The sequence below is a fragment of the Wolffia australiana genome, chromosome 2 (genome assembly GCF_029677425.1).
Source record: "Wolffia australiana isolate 7733 chromosome 2, ASM2967742v1".
Classification (NCBI taxonomy): Eukaryota; Viridiplantae; Streptophyta; class Magnoliopsida; order Alismatales; family Araceae; genus Wolffia; species Wolffia australiana.
The window spans coordinates 18592081-18610434 of NC_135836.1; the positions used below are offsets into that span (position 1 = coordinate 18592081).

Sequence of the window (18354 nt, forward strand, 5' to 3'; positions counted from 1 at the left end):
CGTTGACTTCAATTGACGGTGGTGACGCGTCCAATGTCGATGCGTTGGCGTCCTCGCCATCATTAATGTTGGATGATTATAATGGTAATTTTTTCTCTCTCCTCCGTCGATTCTTGTGTCCAATCCTTACATGTCAGTCATGGAAATACACACTCTTAGAATTTCCAGAGAGTCTCCCATAAGTTTCCACGGTTGAAAATATGGATTAATCTTAAATGGAATAATGTAAAAAATATATCCTCATAATTATTGAAATGTGCACCTCCCTGTCTACTGAGATCACCAGTTATCCCACTTAGACAAATCTGATATCAGGACATGACTCGGTAGTGGTGGCATTTGATGGTACATTTTTTGCCAATTTAACTGTGACCTTTTTCTCGAGCTGACACGTGTCCTGCTTTTCAAAATGCATTTATTACAATTTTAATGACATTTATTGTAATTTTAGTCTGTAATATATTTCATATCTCCAGTTTTCCATAGCACTGAAAATAAACAAAATTTAATTAAATGATTGGCCCATCATGGCATCACGAATAGCAACGTCATCATCATGGCACCTCTTCACAAGTACTGGGACAACTAATCATTTGTCACAACCATGCAATAGTCTGAATAAATTAGAATGTGAAAGTGGTGTGAGTGCATTAAATCATGACAAAATACAATTAAATTAAAATAGTATTTGAATAAATACCTGATAGCATATTTAAATGTTTAATATTATTGTCCGTACGAATATGATGTCATTTTTTTAAGAATTATAAAAATATACAAAAAGCACAGTATCATTTTAAAATAGACATAATCATCTTAAGATTGATAATAATCACATGTGATCATTTTGCAAATAAACATATAAATTCATGATAGTAATGTAATGTTTAGAGCCCCTAAAGGCACACGAAGAGCCGGTCTCAGTCTAATTTTTGGATTTTAATGACGCTTTTTTAATTATAAAATCACACTGTATTGCCACCAGCTCAGAACAATGATAATGGACAAATGTTCATCAAAAGAACAAACTAAAATTATTATTTAATCACATACAAGGATCATCATTCGCATGCGGTTTAATGCCCTCAATAGAGGATGCCGACCAAATAAAATTACATTAATGGCCCTACAACAGTGGCCTTTCATTAGTGGCCCCTAACGACGCTCAGATATCGATATTGTGGCAACTGATATCGGATAGCATTATCTGATATGTGGATATCGGTAAAAACAGAAATCGGAAATGTGATTTCAACATCCATCCCGATACAGTAATCCAATGTCGGGATCGGGACGGGCGAACCCTAAATTTTTTTAGCCGATATCGGAAATTTGAATGAAGAGGCGCTCTTGATCAAATTTTTATGTTAATGACACTTTTGTAACCTTAAAATCATATTGCATTGACACAAGCTTAGAACAATGATAATTGACAAATATTCATCAAAAGAACTAACTACGATTACTACTTAATCACATTTAAGAATCATAATTAGTGTGAGGTATTAATGCCCCTAATAGAAGATGCCATTAAAGAACCAACTTAGAACTTGTTCATATAATTGAATTTTTGTTGGGTTGTAAGCTGCGCTGCGCGAGCCACCACGTCGCGGGCTGAAGAGCGCGATGCAAGTTGAGCGACGCCGATGAATTGGGCATCGGATTCTACATAGAAGAAGATGGATGAACTCTTGCGGCATCACTTGTTTGCCACCCACGCGATTGCAGCCGCTGGCTCAATCACCGCTGCAGCTTCTCTTGTTCATCCCCTGGAAACCCTTAAATCTCTCATCCAGGTGAATCACACCGACCCGTGGCATCAATGAATTTATTAAAATAATGAGTTTGCCACAATCGTCGTGAATCAATTGCTGAGTTGGGGCTTATTTCCTCGATCAATCTTCAATTTTTTTTAATTTTTATGTTCCCCCGATGAGGGTTTACGTGCGCATTCAGTTATTGGATTTGGCTAGGAGCAAGAAAATTGACTCGTGAAAAGGTCGGTGCAGATCCCCGCAAGCAGACGAACCTTCGCCAAGTGTTGGATAGAGTTCGATCCCTCTATGGATTTTCAGGTCTTTTGTCATGAAATGCACTTGATGTTACATTTGAATATTTTTTTTATAAATAATGTTTCATTAGTTTCTTCTCAATGAAAATATTGTATGCGTTCTTTTTCTTCAAAGAAAAGAAAATGTTAACTGTTGTTCTATCATGCTTTATGTATTGTCAGGCTTGTTCAGAGGTTTTGGTTGGTCAGCGCTTGGAATGAACCTTGGAATTGGCGCACGCTTTGGTACCTATGAAATTATCACTGCTTTCTATAAAGGTGCGCATGATCAATTTTTTATTTGCTCATGTTCTCAATGTAAGATTTCAATCTCAGTTTTCTTCAAAAAAAAGATCTCAATCTCAACGCATGGTCGCAAATAAGAAACCCAGCTTGAATTATTCTATCACCGACTCGTTAATCTTTTTAACTGAGATAATAAACTTCCTCTGAACTGAGAGCCTCTGTGGAACTCAAAAGAATAATCAATGAATAATTTTAATCTTGTCATTTGATCACATCTCTGAATTAAGGGAGCTGTTTTTGAATCACTCCTAATAATAGGTAGGATAAATCAGATTAATTGAGAAATCACCTTTTTGAGTTTTTCATAAGCTTTTTGAAGTGATTTATTTCTATTATTATTGTCACTTTTTGGAACTGTTTTATTCTTGAATTGCTCCTTTTTTTCTTGATATGGAGATCATTTACCAATGGGCTTGAAAGATTTCCATGCACAGCACTAGGGTTTGGCACTCGTGAATGTCAAATTCATCATCAATCTTCATCGAAATTGACGAATTTTACGGTGGTTGACGATGACGATGATGTCGATGAGGTTACAGTTGATGCTTGACGTTGACAATGATAGGGTATCAAGGACGGTTGATGCTGTCCATCAATTTAGTAAATTTCTAGTTAAAAAATTGTTAACCCACCAATGTCAAACAGACTTGTTGATGATGTCGGTGACACTGAGGGAAATTTTTTGGCAGTGACAATGATGTTGGCGCCGACTAATGTTGATGACATCATCGGCACGCTGTCAACCAACATCAACTTCTCGAGGACCTGCTGTACACTACGAAGCATATGTTACGATCCACTAAGCCTACTAGGGGCATTATCGTCTTTCTGCATTTCCGCGGCATTTCCCTTTAAATATGTATCCCTCCTCGTTGGAGGGCAGGACATGGATTATTGAGTTGTTTCCTTCTATTAGTAGTTCTCCTCTCTCCCTCGACGACGTCCACTCCGTCGAGCCCTCCGACGATGTCCACTCCACCGTCTCTCCGACCACTCTTGACCCCTTTGGCGACGTCCACTTCGCCTGGGTTCACCCGTCTTCGATACGATCCTGACTGGGATCCTATCAGTATACAACTCGGGAACGGCCCGTCTGGGACGTGACGGGACGGATGACAAAGTGACGGGCGGGGACATGACAAATATTTCGTCACGTCCGCGTCCCATCACATGTCCCAGGTTTTTGAAATAATCCGTCACATCCCCGCCACACGTCACTGGATGGGGTCACTGTCACATACAACCGTGATTGTAATTTGAATACAATGCTGACACAGATGGAAGGGAAGACAATTACGTGCAAGTCTCAGAGGCGTTGCTAGCAGGCCTCGCCTCGGGTGCGGTCGAGAGTATCGTGGCCAATCCATTTGAACTTTTCAAGCTCCGTCATCAGCTGACTTGTGCTTCTTATTTGGGGAAAGCAAACTCTGGGAATATTTTAGAGGAAACCACAGCTTCAACATTGAAATATCTACCAGGCTATGCTGCAGATAAGAGGGCATGGAAGTATACTCTTGATCTCTTATCCGTGCTTCCCAAGTCGTCTTCTTCGTGGGTTAATTCTGTGAAAGAGTGCCCATGGATGTTAACCGGCTCAGGAAGGCCTCCACTAGCGTTTGAGCTGAAGAGCCCTTTAAATATCGTGTCTTTGGAAGGGTTGGGAGGTATTTGGAGAGGTCTACGTTCTGGAATAGCACGAGATTGCATATTTGGTGGTGTTTTCTTCTGTACTTGGCAGTTTTTGCACTCTGCGATGTTGGACTGGAAAGCGGTTGACATGGACCCTCCTCCGAGGTTAGAATTATGAGACTTGCAGATTGTTTATGTCACGTTTTTTTAGAGGTTTTTTTTTTTTGATGAACGATTTTTTTGGGACATATTTGTCTTTAAGATCAAGTTTCAACGCATTTGATTCTCAAAAATTTAATATCCTGTTTTGATTGAACTTCTCGTTCCTCTATGATTCCTCTATTAGCAGGATATTCTTCTTGTTTTTGGTATTTTTACCTCAAACTCTATGATCCGAGAATTTAGTTTGTTCTTGCCGCATGTTTCATACTCTTTAAAGCGAAAAATTATCGAATCCATCATTTTCTCGTTTCTATTTTCAACTTGTTTTGTTTCTCTTGCTCTCTGTTCCTAGAATGGGTGCTTATTTTTCATTGTGAAGATTTTATTCGGATCCTCGTTTGGGAAATCAGACTGTTCAATATCTCCTTCAAATATCGATTTCGTTAAAATCATAGGAAATCCATCTGATAAAAAGGGAGAAGCCAAAGATATTGCAACTAGATGATCTAAACGTTGATCAAAATAGGCCCAGCAATATTTCAAAGTTTTAATTATTTGGCAAAAATTTCATGGGAAATATTGTTTATCCATTTATGGCCATCACAAACTTCAGGTCAATGGAAGAAATCGGCCCTCAATCTCCTCTTGCCATTGCTGTGGCCGCTGGTGTCTCTGGATCTTTAGCTGCAATTGCATCTCACTGTTTTGACACGGCCAAGACTAGATCACAGTGCATTGTCACCCCCAAGGTTTTTACCCTGAATCAAACTTTTGCTTAAAACTAATTAATTAACCAAACTCGTACCATTTGGTTAATTAATTAGTGATCCATGATAATCGATAATGGGTTTCTTTTATGCATTCAAAATTTTCATGTTCTCAGTTGTCCATCGTGCAGTATATTTCCATGGAAAGAAAGTTCTTGAGATGGGAGACTCCGGGAAGCTGGTTGGAGAAGAAAACAGGCATCTCGCCGCGAGACAGAGGTATCCTGTTCCGAGGCATCGGTTTACGGTCAGCATCCACCGGGCTCGCCTCATTCGTGATCGTTGGAGGCTATTTGATGGCTGTCAAATACATTCTCTAATATAGAAAGAAAGAATATCTAGATTGTTTGAATGAATGTTTTTCTTCTGTTATCACATAAAATAATCAAAAGGGATTCCAATTTTGCAAGAACAACAAAGAGATCCAAGAATTATGACAGAGAAAATCTAGATCATGGGGTAATTTGAAGTTGCTTCCTTACCCCAATGTTGCTTTCCAGGCATGGCCAGTCCTAATGTTTGCGGATGATAACACAATCATCATCGTCATCCAAGATCCGTCGTCAGTCTGCTACTACAGCGACAGCGGCAACTTTGTCGTCATCGTTATCATCATCATCATCATCATCATCATCATCATCATCCTGGTCATAGGCAATGACGATTGTGACTTTGCCATCGCGGCCATCATCAGGCGACGCTGAATGACAGAGACGATGACGACAGGTCATCCTCATTGAGGACTGCTAAGGCAAAGTGTCTGTAACATCCATTGCCGCGGCAATCGTGATAAAACTCCTGCAGGAGACAGATTAACAGGTTTATCATTTGATTTTTGAACAAGCCAAGAACGCAGGAAGATGAATGAGCTTCAATACTTGCCAGGAGAGATGGAGAGATATTTATACATTCTCTGGCCAGAATTCTCGGAAGAAAGCTCTTTCAAATTCCTTCTCCTCCATCCTCTTCTCCACTTCCAGAGACTTCTTCAGCCTCTTCGAGATTGCCTTCATCTTTTTCTTCGGCTGGGAAGGTATCTGCTCAAAGCAAACGCCTCGATTAATTCATACCAAAGTGTCATAGAATCAAATCTCTTTTCTCTCGGAGAAAACATCACGAATGAAGGCAATGAACTTGCATAGCTTAAGTTCTTAGATTATCCCAGCCCAAGTGAGATAACAAAATCATTAACGTGAGGAATTAAAAAAAAACAAAAAATCAAAGAAACTAAAAAAAAAGGAGTTCAATAAGAGAGGCAGAGAAGGGTTCATGAATCACAAGAACGGGAAACTAGCGCAGAGAAAGAAAAAAACTCACATTTTCGTCTAGCTTATCAGAACGGGTTTTAGTTCGTTTGGCTTCATCCTCCAAGGGACGTCGCCTCTGTTTTACTGTTTCTGCCCCTAAACCGAGCTTATTCTTCTTTACCTCCGTTTGCAGAGGTTCCAGTCTTCCCTGAATTGATGGGAAAGTGGTTAACAGATCAAAACAACATAAATTATAAGCAGAATCGAATTTCTAAGCGTACCACAATACGATATTGATCGCCTTAATAAATCATTTTGGGCCCAAGCATTGCAATTAAACGTCGTTAATCGTAGAAACAGACAATTTTCGGTGTTCATAGCAATCCTAATTTCTAGGTCGAAAATCCGGGGATGATTCACGAGGATAAGGAAGAAGCATTATACAGACTCCAATAACGTTGTAAATCCAGTTTTTTTGTAATAACCGAATGAAATTTTATTCTCAACCTTTGAGAGTCGAATTTCGATGAACGATTGAAGAGAACGATTAGGAAGTTAAAACAGACAGAAGTTAAACACAGAGCTTGCGAGTCCCTTCCAGCTTGTGAAATTATGTTCTGAAGTCATTCGCGCAGTCGGAAGATTGAAGCATCGATAAACGAACGGTGGGGAAAAGTAAACAACGTATGGAGGCAAATTTTGATGCAGAAAGATTACCTGTTCCGAAACCCCAAGACCGGTACCTTCCTTCCAGCCACATTTCTTAAGCATCTGAGAAGAAAAGGCAGAAAAATCATGCCCTAGATGAAAGGGGTAAACAGATCCGAAACCCTAACATCCTCCACAACGAAAGATGGCAGCGGTTTCAGAAGAAACTCACCTGAAAGCCAATGTTCGAAGAGCCAATTGCTTTCGAATTCGATCCCATCGATTCCGCCATCGTCCAATCCTCCGAGCCGATCGAGCCTGGCCGGTAATCCTCCGAAGAGAGATTCAAGCCCACGCCCGAAAGATTTTAAATTTTTAGCCAGTATTTATAGGCAACGAATAAACTCATCGTCATCCGTTGTATCGTCATCGTCCTTGACAAACGTGACGAATGCGATGACGAATACGACAACAACTCGTCAACATATTGACCAGATGGAGATGCTGGCTCGGCATCATCGTTTCATAATCGTCACCATTACGATGACGGATATTGACCCGTCATCCGTTGAGTCCCTCACAGTCAACAATTATCTGTCCTGACATTGTTTCTGCAGTTTCATAGTAGCTAGAAGGGATGGATGTCTAAATGAACCGAGGATGGCTAAAAACCTAGAGCAAATTAACGGTATCCGACGACGAAAGGTAACAAGCTTGGATACAGCATATGGCTGTTGCTGATTTTAGGGAACGGCTCGTCCGGACGACAGTGACGTGATGATAACCTTGACGTTGGTGGATGGACGACAAAACCACAATGAGTCTGTCATACTCTATAGTGTCACCATTCACATCATCTGTATGCAGAATCCCTAAAAAATGTCATTAGTCTCATTGATGTCAATGTCAACATCGAAAGGTTGTCGTGAGTAGTGCCCTGAAAGGAAAGGTAATGATCCACTGGCCTCAAAAAAGAGGAAGTCACGACTATTCGTCGTCAGTCCTGCCTAGAGTCTCCCTACACCATTAAAGTCTTGCCTTGAGTCTCTCTCGACCGTTCCCCAACCTACACGAAGAACATCAACAATAAATAATTGCTAGAGCAGCAGTCACCAGCCACTTGATGCATGTCTCGGACGTCATGATTTCTCTTTTCCTTGCCTTGAGCAACCATTTCCCCCCTTGATGACATTATTGTTGGGTTTTGTGCCTTGGTTAGTCCATGGAAAACATGTTTCCATGTATGCGAAAGCGTGTCGATCGATTCACAATCGATCTTTAAAATGAAATATTGATCGTTCCACCCTTACGGTGTCGCTCTGAGATCATTCTGAAGCCATTCATGCATCCGGCCTCTAGAAGTATCCATGCGATCACTCGGCACTTGGATTCCACGTCTTCTTCTTCGACTCTTCTTAAAAATCTTAAAGATCTCCTCACCACGAAGAACTCTTCCTTGTATGATTGGATAAGATAGTGGAGAAAGGGAGGGGCTCTCAAATCAGGATTGCATGCGTGCTTAAAATGAGACCCATTTCCTTCTTTATATTTCACTTAAGGTTTTTATCAAAACCCCTATAAATTAAAATATATACGCCAATGCCATTATGACTTTGTGCGTGTGACTCTCTAGGCCTATGTATCATTCTAGTTAATAACTTTAGTGGCCCGATAACATTTATCGTCCAACCTTATTAATTAACCATATCAAAATATAGAATAATTAAATAAGGATCGATTAAACCCAATCGATAGGTTATATTTCCAGCCCGTGGGGCGCCAAGCTACACCAAGTGATGTTTGAACTCTCTCATGAAATATTTACCGTATATGTATAATCCATCATCTAAGCGAAACTCTCAAATGACTTAGGGTATGGTTTATCGTCAAACCATGATCTGTCATTCGATTAGTACTGATGTGTAACGGGGATTATTGAAGAACGCCTTCTCCAATATCCTCACTACCTGGCTAGGGATTTTTCTGCATCGGCTTTTGTGAGTTGATATCCTCTTATACCGGGGTGAATGATCCCGTCTTGACCACTCAATCATCTCTGTGAGCTTCTTACCACATCCGAGCTAAGACTTGCTTGAATCCCATGATTAGAGGCTCGTAAGTCGTAATCAAAATGTAGTTTTCCATTCACGATATATCTTTGGTGTGTCAAGTCAGCGGATCACTTATATAATCGTGACATGAATCAACTTGATTGACGCTTAGGTATAATACCATTCAGGGATTTGTACGGATCAATTCAGTGAACTCTTTCTCCAAAGAGCACCCACTATCTATCATTAGTGTCGCCACACTAATACTCACAATATCAATTATACTTATCATACAAGTAGGATCAGCTAGTGTTGTTATATTTGGATAATTCAATGTCCGTCTCAAATATCCATCGAATATGAATATTTAGAATACATGTTTAAAGACTAGCGATAATTGTAATATGGTATCATCATAATTCACTAAGTCATTGCGCGTATTCATGGACTTCATTACAAACATCACACACGGGATAATAATGTGATTTCAATAAATTTAAATAAACATGATAGTGTGATTGGCTTAATGGCCACATAATATACATCAATTGTTGCCAATAATTGTTCGACCATCCAATATACGTCTGATATCCAATATGGGACAACCAATATACAAATAAAATGGGGGTGATTTCAGATACTAGATATCCGATATTAGACAAAAATCAAATATGCATATGATACCAGATACCGGAACAAATATCCTCAGTCTTTGGACATGGCGGATGCCAATACCAAAAATAAATCTAGTATTTGAATTTCAGATGTCGGATATCAAAATTTGTATTGAGAATATTTACCTGGATAACGATATCAAATATTCACATACCAGTTTAAAAAATGAGCACCCATTGTCCCATACGTCGGTGTAGATCTCCAAGTTGCATTGCTTCGATTCTTGGCCACCCCCATGTAGATCTCTGACGTCAATGCTGCCCGACCCCTTAAACCACCCCACCGCTCGTGCCTAGCTCAATGGGGTCCTTCGGTGCTGCCAGACAATGCATCGCACCATTGGTCGAATGATCGCTCGTATCTGCCCCGCACACTTTCCACGCTGACATTTCCGAGATTGTGCCCTCTAGTACGGCAGGGCGCTTGACGGCCTCCCGCATACCTATCTCTCAGCTCCCCTCCTCCAATCTCTACTAGTCCGCTCGTGCGTCTTTGTCAGTTGAGCCACATCGTCGCCTCTCCAGCTTATCTCCATTGCAATCTGTGTCGACTACTACAATGACGAAGATCCTGCACGACGAGACGCTCGCCCACAAGGTACGTCGTCCTCCCGCCTGTTCGTTATATTATTCCTTGCAGTATATCTTTGATTGTCTCCACCGCGCTCGGGCTAGATAGGTAAGAGAGGATCGAGAGATAACTACAATGCTTGAGCGTATTGCCAATACGGTCGAGCCTATCCGTTGCGTGCGAGTCCCTACGGATCAATTCTGTGCCGCCCCCTCTGACGAGCTTCGAGAGGCCACCTTTGCCGACACCCGGCGACCACTTCGGAGCTCAGAGTTTGGCAGCCTTCATCGAGTCGGGCCCTTGGAGCACGACCACGTAGGACGCATCATTTTACTCGCAGTTACATACCCTTTAGGGTTTATCCGTCGGACGACGTCGTTGATGACGTCCGACACCACTACCTAGGTAACCGAGCATCAACTCGGTACCGACCAGATGACATCTTAGACGACGTCCGGCATCACCATTATGCATGTTGTGCCCACGCTATGAACTTGGTCTCGTATTTTGAGTTTGAATACGCGTGCATCTGTGCATAAATACCACCTATTTTGGGGCCTTTCATGTTTATAAATTATTTTGAAAATATTTTTTAACATTTCAGATATCTGAAAAACCCAATATTAGGCACTAACATCATATAGCATCGTCCAAACTTTGAAACAAAGATGGACGTCAATATCAGGACAAATAGTTGTATTGGATAACAATACTGTAGCAACTGATATTCAATATTGTCATTTGGTATGCCGATATAGGTAAAATAGGTATCAAATAGCCTATTCCAATATCAGATTTGGCATCTGTCCCCATATCGTCATTCGATATGGGGCTTGAGACGAGCGAACACTATTGTCAATAGCACGACAAAGAAATTGAGATAGAAAGATATTGTGAATTGTTTTCAACAAAAAACGAAAGATATTGTGAATGAAACTAATGCATTTTTAAACAAGATTGTCCAATGAATTACACATTATAAACTCATCACTGAATGGACGAGTACGATGCCATTATCAGATGACTGGCTAAATATCCATCCATCCAACATACTGAGTCATTCAACATCCAATCTTGCATAAAAAATAATTTGTCTGATAAATTCATATCTCTTGGAGGTACAGAGAAAATAAAAAAAAAAAAAAATTGTTGGAGCCCTTTAGGAGTATAAATACCTGTTCTATGGGGGGAAAATGTTTAAAGTAAAGCATATTGCCAAATCTTGCACAAAAAATAAATTGTCTGATAAATTCATATCTTTTGGAGACACAGAGAAAATAATAATAAAAAAATATTCTTGGAGCGTTTTAGGAGTATAAATACCTGTTACTTAGGGGTAAAATGTTTAAAGTAAAGCATAAGGCCAAATCTGGTTCCTCGACGGCTGGAACCATAGCGAAGCGGGAAAGGAAGGGGGGAAAATCGAAGCGTGAAGCGTAAGCAGTCGGTTCCATGGATCTCGATCAGTGGATCTCAAAGGTCAAGGGCGGTGAACATTTGTCGGAAGAGGAGCTGCATCTTCTCTGTGAATACGTACGCGCGATTTGATTCTACCATCTCTAATCCTCTCATTTCCAATCATCGAATCAACCTGAGCACGATGGATTCGGATCGAACCGGCGTATTTTTTTTTTGACATCTGCGTGTGGTTCACCTGAAATTTCTTACCTATTTCTTTTTCATTTGTTCTGAATGATGTTAGTTATATTCGTAGTTCTGGCGGTTGATGACGTTTAATCTCTTGGAATAGTTCTTCAGTTGATGAATTATCCGACCTGGTTTTATTTTGCAATATTTTGAATTTATTTGTTTATTTTCAGGTGAAGGATATTCTGATTGAGGAGTCGAATGTCCAGCCGGTTCATAGCCCGGTTACTGTCTGCGGTGATATTCATGGCCAGTTTCATGATCTCATGAAGCTTTTCCAGACTGGCGGCCATGTTCCGGAAACAAATTACATTTTTATGGTGAGGTGAATGTTAAAAATTTATATATTTTGTCCTCTCTAGTTATTCCGTAGATTATTGAGTGCTAGCGTTTAATCACTGTGAACAGGGCGATTTTGTGGATCGGGGGTTCAACAGCCTCGAAGTATTCACAATTCTACTGCTTTTAAAGGCCAGGTACTTCCCATCTGATATGACATGTATGTTCAAACGTTTCTGAGTGAATCTATTTGTAGCTTTGGTATCAACTCTTGTTGATTAACTTTTCTCGAGCATCTGGAAACACATTAACATCTATAGGATACGTTTTTCTGGTTACCTTCCAGTTCATAAGACGATAGCGAACGTTAATTCTGTTTTCTTTGCATAAATCTCAGGCACCCGGCAAATATCACTCTTTTACGGGGGAATCATGAAAGCAGGCAATTAACTCAGGTATCTGTTTATGATGAAATATAGTACGACCTTTGTGATTACCTACTAGTGTTCCTCGGTCCAATATCCGTTGGATATCTGATATCGGACAACCGATATTTAATATCCAGATAAAATTGGGGTGGTTTCAGACAACTGATATTGGATATCTGACAGATATCGAATATCCTTCCTATAGTGGATGTCAGGACGGTTATCGTAGGCCTCCAGATGTGGCGGATACTAGTACCGGATATTGAAATCTGATATCCGGATATTGGATATTGAATTCCGTAACGTAAATGGTATCAGGATAATGATTTCCAATATCCACATACTGGTTTGAAAGGCGAGCATGTATTGTCTGATATGGAAAAAAAATTAAGTTTACAGTACTATAAGCTCCTCAGATCATTTTAATATAAAAATAAACTTGTGCTCTACCCATTGAAATTACTAAATATAAGATGGGCTTTTATAGTTACCAGCGGTGAGAGCAATCTGACCCATTTTGTTCTGGCCCAGACTAAGTACGAAATTATTAGTGTGAAATATTATTAATTGAAATTATCAGGATAATTGAAAACCATTAAGAAATTTAATGAAATTATATATTGAAAACCTTCAAGAAATTTAAAAAATGTTCAAACAAACAATGTATATCCCCTCAATAGCTTAGTTGTGCATCATAAATGATTTGAAAGATTTCTATTCATGTCAAATATCAAAAAAACCAATATCCGACGTTGATCCGATGTTGTCATCCAACCTTTGAACCGAGGACGGATGCTGATATTGGGACAGATAATGGTATCTGATATTGGCAATGTAGCAACTAATATCCTACATCATCATCCAGTATCCGTATATTGGTATAGACGGATACTGGATAGCCCATTTCCGAGATCCGGCCATCCGATATCGGGCTTGGGACATGCGAACACTATCACCTGCTCTAATCAATTTTACATGAGACGGTAACAATTTTTCTAAATTTTCAGCCTCATGGTATTAAAATAGTTGGACTTTTACTTGAATCAAACATCACTCGTTCATAGTTATTTTCTTCCTATCTCGTTTTACATCAGTTCTATAAATAAAGGAATATCAAAGCCTTTCATGACATTTTATATCTTTGGAGCCACACAAACGCGGGTTTATGAAATAGTCAGTTTAATACGATGATTTTACAAAGAACGGTCAAAACGTATCTACAAATAAATATAATACGGAAAAGACACGAATTTGACGATTCACTGATTCTCAGTAAATGTATTTTTTAGTACGCAAAATTGAACGGGCTGAAATGTCTTATTTTCAGGTTTATGGATTTTACGATGAGTGTCAGAGAAAGTATGGGAACGCAAACGCCTGGCGGTATTGCACCGACGTTTTTGACTTCCTCACCCTTTCAGCGATCATTGATGGGACGGTATGCGCCTTAAATCTTAGCCTTATCCCTCTGACTTTAAAAATAATTAAGTCATCCTTGATGGATTTCAGGTCCTCTGTGTGCATGGTGGTTTATCTCCGGATGTGAGAACAATAGATCAGGTACTTAAAAACCAAAAAATCCGAAACCCCAAAACCTAAATGATAATCAGAAACCCATTCAACAAGAACAATGTCGCAGATAAGGGTCATTGAGAGGAACTGTGAAATACCTCATGAAGGGCCATTTTGCGATCTCATGTGGAGCGACCCCGAGGAAATTGAGGCGTGGGCCGTCAGCCCACGAGGGGCAGGCTGGCTTTTTGGGTCTAGAGTTATATCTGAGGTATATTTTATCGTAGATTCTATATTGATAATCTGTTGTGCATGTTTTTGAAAACTTACATCTCTCTCTTTCTTTTGATCCATACGCAGTTTAATCACATCAATAATTTGAATCTGGTCTGTCGGGCACACCAGCTAGTCCAAGAGGGCCTGAAGTTCATGTTCCAAGAGAAGGGTCTCGTCACCGTAAGATTGTCCATCATATAATAATAAAAAATTCTCAAGACTATGTTCTTAAGATTTAATAACCGCTCATACGGCTGCTTCAGGTTTGGTCGGCGCCAAATTACTGCTACCGATGCGGAAATGTGGCTGCAATTCTGAGCTTCAATGAAAATATGGTGAACTATATTAAACTATATTTCCAGAGAATTTCCCCTAAAAAGCGGGTGCTTAATAAATGTGGGTTAATTCTCTTGCAGGAAAGAGATGTCAAGTTCTTCACGGAAACGGAAGAAAACCAACAAATGAGAGGACCGAGGTCTGTTGTACCTTACTTTTTATGATGGTTTCTTCTCTTGTTGTATCGTTCTAAGGTTATCATCTGTCCCTTGGATCAGAATCATCCCTTGTGATATGTTTCTACCCATTGATTTTCCGCTCTCTTGGATGATTTCTGTACATTGCCATTCAGTTGAATTTTTTTAAAATTACTGTTCTCTGAGACGGCCTCAACAGACGACATTCTTCATGACGTGGAGTCTCTTGTTGCATACTGGGTTAGAAGGGGTTGAAGGACGGTTATTTCGGCCATCGTGTGTATCAACTGTTCATCTATTTTAATAGCACTAAGTTGATGACTGCTCTTGGGTGATCTTCCTTAATTTTTCAGAAAAAATATTGTTCTCATTAAACAGAGAAATACCATAAACTAAACTTTGATCAATGCACGCGGTCTGTGGACTAAGGCTAACAAGGACATGCCACTTTGGCAGACTGCTCTCAGAAAACCTTCGTTGGCAGATAATGTTAGGGCATGCCATTGATCTCCTGTTCCGAAGATTTTCTTGTTCTTCAATGGCATCTTTCTAGTGGTTGGAAGAGCAGAAACGCGCGTCGATGGGTAATCTGCAACCACTCTGCCCAGGAAATAAGACCCAGAAAGTGAATAGAAATTCCATAACTTGGAACTAATGACGAGCATCATTCTTAATAAAAATGATGAATGGTCAATAGATAAAGAAGGTATAGAAATGGTTATATAGTTACTTGTTTGTACATTAACGAAATATTGCATTCTCATCAAGAAAACAATTTACCTGACTGATTTCAGCAGTAGATCAGCTCGGGCTTTCTCACCCTGTCCACCGTACATGGACACGAGTTCCTTGAACTCTGCGAGTGCAGTCTCGCATACAATGCCATTCTTTGCCGTAATGGCAAGAGCCATTTCAGGAAGGATGGGGTTCTGAAGCTCTGATTTTGCCTGAAAGAATAACATTTCATAAGGGAAACCTTATAAATTTGGACATCAAACTGAACCTTTTTCTTTTTTTCTTTTTTTGAAAGGAAAGGGGAAGATATAGTGCAGGGACGCGGACGGAACGGTTTTTTCGTCCCAGGACGAAAAAATCGTCCCGTCCGCGAGGTTGGACGAAAATCGTGACGGGAAATTCGTCCTGAGAACTCCAGACGGGATGGTTTTTGTCCACTTGGACAAAAAAACCGTCCCGTCCGGAGGTCTCGGATGAAAAAACCGTCCCGTCCACGTCCCTACACTGTTTCTGGATGTCGGACGGGACGATCTTCGTCCCGTCCCATTCATTGTCCACGTCCCGGACAATAGGGAACTATAGGGGAAGATCACTTAGAATTGGTCATCAAACCAATCCCTATTGACTAGACGTGGTCGTTTTGTTCTTTTTGTGTGAATTGTTCATTCTGTTCGGTTTTCTGAACAGAACAGAAACAAATTTGAACAGAATATCTCACAGAGCATGTGCAGTTCTTTTGTTCGCTTTGTGCAAATTTTATTCTAGTTTTGTACGAATGTGCAAATTTTGTTTGTTTTTAAAAAAAAGAACAGAACAAAGAACAAGGCCCTGTGCGGTTCTTTCGTGCGAATTTTGGTTCGTGTCAAACGAATAGAACAGAACAACCATGTCTACTACTTTAGAACTCAAACAAGAGGCAACACATGTGTTCATATGAATCTTATATCTAATTATGGCCTGCAATTGCTGGAGTTCAGTCATGACCGATAAACCCACAACCACAGAGAAGGAAAATTGAGATATTTCAGCCCAAAGATTTCATTTTTAAAAGCTTTCAATGGTAATAATTTTTTTTTAAAACTAACTTGTGAAAAAATTGGGTTCTTAGTTGGGTTGGTGGAGGATGTCGAACTCTTCATTGTCATCATAATCCGTTCCTAGGTTTGATGTGATGACAATGATGATGATGATGATTACAACGATGATGACACTGATTTGCTGCTCCATCAATGGATGGCTGCATCGATGATGATGCTAATGAACAGATATTCATCGCCCTCATTCTCCAGTAGATTAACCCTGGAGATGCAGAATCGCATTATTGAGATCAACTTGTTAGAAACCCATCATAGCATTATACTATTCAAAGTTAACTACCATTTCATAACATTTGAAGAAAAACTTGCTCACCTGCGCCAGAACAAATTCACAATTCCCCTTGAAATGCCCTTTCAAATCATCCTCCGTTTCATTCAGCACTCTCTCAGCGCCACCATTGCTTATCCCCGATATGAGCGCAATCAAAGCAGTCGTATCAAAATTAACTAAACCAAGATTCGATGTATCTTCTGAAGCTTTTTTCAGGGAACAAACAATCTTGCAAAACTCTTCGCTTGAATCCAGAACTATCTCATCAGCCAAGGAATCAACCGCAGGCAACATAATCACAGAACAATCACCTGCACAATTTTCTTCATCAACCTTGATCTCAAAAGCTCGATCATGGTCAAAATCCGCGAAATAGAAAGATTTCCCCATCTCTAATGCAGAGAACTCTTCGATTAGGCTCTTAGAAATTCCCTCGCCAAGCCCTTTGGAGAAGAAGAAGATAACAGAGTGAGGCTTCAGAGAGACGGCAGAGCGAGCAACAGACAAGATCCTCTCCACCTTTGCCTTCAGATCGTCTCGTTCGCCATGAGAACCAGACCAAGTAATGAAATTAGGATTTCTGTCCGAAACGATGAACCAGACAGGCTTCCCCGAAAGCGTGCAGACTACGTCAACATGAACAGGCTTAGACTGCGCCGTCGATGAAGGAACAGGCTTACAAATCCGAGACACTCCTGTCACGGAAGGATGCTCGATGATGCGAACGATGGATTCCAAATAACCTAAATTCAAACTGCGATCGCGATTGATCAAAATTTCAAAATCGCAGGGAATTAGAGATGAAGGAAGAAGGAGATTAGCGGCACCTGAGGGGATGGGAGAGATCGGAGGGAGATAAGCGCGAGAGATGTCTGAGTTCAGCGTTTACTAGTCTGAGGAGAGTTTGCTGGCAAGAATTTGAGGTTTTTGGAGGTGGAAAGTTGCGATCGATGCGGTGGCGAAGAGAAATGCATCGCGATTTGGCTGCTTCCACTGCTGTTGATGGCCGATCGAGCGCCGATTGATCGTCCTCTTCTTCCATCTGTGACGAAATCGGAGAAGAATTCTTCCTGCGAGCCCAGTTCGGGCGGGAATATATATTGATGCGGGAAATTTTGATTAGGTTTTGAGATTCATCTAAAAGAGTGACATTATTCGTGAATATCAAAGTTAATAATAATAACTTAAAAAGTCATAAATAGACTGATTGAATGTAGTATTTCCAAAGTCAGTTGATGGTAATGCATGGTGATGTTTTTTCTTATGATTTTTACGTCGTGGCCATCAATAATCATTTGGCATTTTGTTCTTGACATTGGAAGATATGATGATGGTATTATCAATGTCATTGTCATCACTTATCCTCTTGATGATGTGCACTTATTGTGTATTTATACGGCATTGGCATCATGTTTATTTGCCCCACTTCGTGAAATTGTGCTTGTTATCGTTTATTTATACTTAATGTGATTATTCATGCATTATCATAATTAGGGTTGGATGTTTAGGACCGAGGACCGGTTTTACCGGA

General features: G+C 40.1%; 4 protein-coding genes across 5 annotated transcripts; 2 read left to right on the plus strand and 2 right to left on the minus strand.

Moving 5' to 3' along the window:
- The first annotated feature begins 1553 nt into the window (after nt 1-1553).
- On the plus strand, nt 1554-5270 carry LOC144699914 (Mitochondrial substrate carrier family protein). The gene is made up of 6 exons (XM_078571254.1): nt 1554-1796; nt 2000-2075; nt 2234-2329; nt 3634-4150; nt 4761-4896; nt 5046-5270. Exons 1-6 carry the CDS (start codon nt 1680-1682, stop codon nt 5232-5234), a joined length of 1131 nt encoding a protein of 376 aa, XP_078427380.1. The 5' UTR covers nt 1554-1679; the 3' UTR covers nt 5235-5270.
- Nucleotides 5237-7162, minus strand: LOC144699915 (D111/G-patch domain-containing protein). 2 transcript variants are annotated; one of them, XM_078571255.1, is made up of 5 exons: nt 7042-7162; nt 6879-6932; nt 6232-6369; nt 5823-5951; nt 5237-5712 (listed from the first exon to the last, which is right to left on the minus strand). In XM_078571255.1, the coding sequence occupies exons 1-5, from the start codon at nt 7099-7101 to the stop codon at nt 5605-5607; spliced, it is 489 nt and encodes a 162-aa protein (XP_078427381.1). In that variant the 5' UTR covers nt 7102-7162; the 3' UTR covers nt 5237-5604. The 2 variants fall into 2 exon arrangements, with proteins under 2 accessions (XP_078427381.1, XP_078427382.1); XM_078571256.1 differs by having other exon boundaries at nt 5797-5951.
- Nucleotides 7163-11461: 4299 nt separating this feature from the next.
- On the plus strand, nt 11462-14902 carry LOC144699917 (phytochrome-associated serine/threonine-protein phosphatase 1-like). The gene is made up of 10 exons (XM_078571258.1): nt 11462-11638; nt 11926-12072; nt 12161-12228; nt 12429-12486; nt 13787-13897; nt 13969-14019; nt 14099-14242; nt 14332-14427; nt 14511-14582; nt 14664-14902. Exons 1-10 carry the CDS (start codon nt 11558-11560, stop codon nt 14745-14747), a joined length of 912 nt encoding a protein of 303 aa, XP_078427384.1. The 5' UTR covers nt 11462-11557; the 3' UTR covers nt 14748-14902.
- A 145-nt stretch (nt 14903-15047) lies between these two features.
- Nucleotides 15048-17927, minus strand: LOC144699916 (uncharacterized). Its single transcript, XM_078571257.1, has 4 exons — nt 17651-17927; nt 16866-17577; nt 15501-15667; nt 15048-15320 (listed from the first exon to the last, which is right to left on the minus strand). Exons 1-4 carry the CDS (start codon nt 17863-17865, stop codon nt 15113-15115), a joined length of 1302 nt encoding a protein of 433 aa, XP_078427383.1. The 5' UTR covers nt 17866-17927; the 3' UTR covers nt 15048-15112.
- Between the last annotated feature and the right edge of the window lie 427 nt (nt 17928-18354).

What these genes read in the sequence shown, in the direction of transcription:
- LOC144699914 (XM_078571254.1), top strand. Translation starts at nt 1,680, where the DNA reads ATGGATGAACTCTTGCGGCATCACTTGTTTGCCACCCACGCGATTGCA. An exon ending in ATCCCTCTATGGATTTTCAG is followed by an intron (nt 2,076 to 2,233) that starts GTCTTTTGTCAT and finishes ATGTATTGTCAG; the next exon opens with GCTTGTTCAGAGGTTTTGGT. An exon ending in TATCACTGCTTTCTATAAAG is followed by an intron (nt 2,330 to 3,633) that starts GTGCGCATGATC and finishes ATGCTGACACAG; the next exon opens with ATGGAAGGGAAGACAATTAC.
- LOC144699917 (XM_078571258.1), top strand. Translation starts at nt 11,558, where the DNA reads ATGGATCTCGATCAGTGGATCTCAAAGGTCAAGGGCGGTGAACATTTG. An exon ending in TGCATCTTCTCTGTGAATAC is followed by an intron (nt 11,639 to 11,925) that starts GTACGCGCGATT and finishes GTTTATTTTCAG; the next exon opens with GTGAAGGATATTCTGATTGA. An exon ending in GGTCTAGAGTTATATCTGAG is followed by an intron (nt 14,243 to 14,331) that starts GTATATTTTATC and finishes ATCCATACGCAG; the next exon opens with TTTAATCACATCAATAATTT.
- LOC144699915 (XM_078571255.1), bottom strand. Translation starts at nt 7,101, where the DNA reads ATGGCGGAATCGATGGGATCGAATTCGAAAGCAATTGGCTCTTCGAAC. An exon ending in GTCTTGGGGTTTCGGAACAG is followed by an intron (nt 6,370 to 6,878) that starts GTAATCTTTCTG and finishes CCATCAATTCAG; the next exon opens with GGAAGACTGGAACCTCTGCA. An exon ending in CTGATAAGCTAGACGAAAAT is followed by an intron (nt 5,952 to 6,231) that starts GTGAGTTTTTTT and finishes TGCTTTGAGCAG; the next exon opens with ATACCTTCCCAGCCGAAGAA.
- LOC144699916 (XM_078571257.1), bottom strand. Translation starts at nt 17,865, where the DNA reads ATGGAAGAAGAGGACGATCAATCGGCGCTCGATCGGCCATCAACAGCA. An exon ending in GTGAATTTGTTCTGGCGCAG is followed by an intron (nt 15,668 to 16,865) that starts GTGAGCAAGTTT and finishes TTATTCTTTCAG; the next exon opens with GCAAAATCAGAGCTTCAGAA. An exon ending in CTACTGCTGAAATCAGTCAG is followed by an intron (nt 15,321 to 15,500) that starts GTAAATTGTTTT and finishes TTTCCTGGGCAG; the next exon opens with AGTGGTTGCAGATTACCCAT.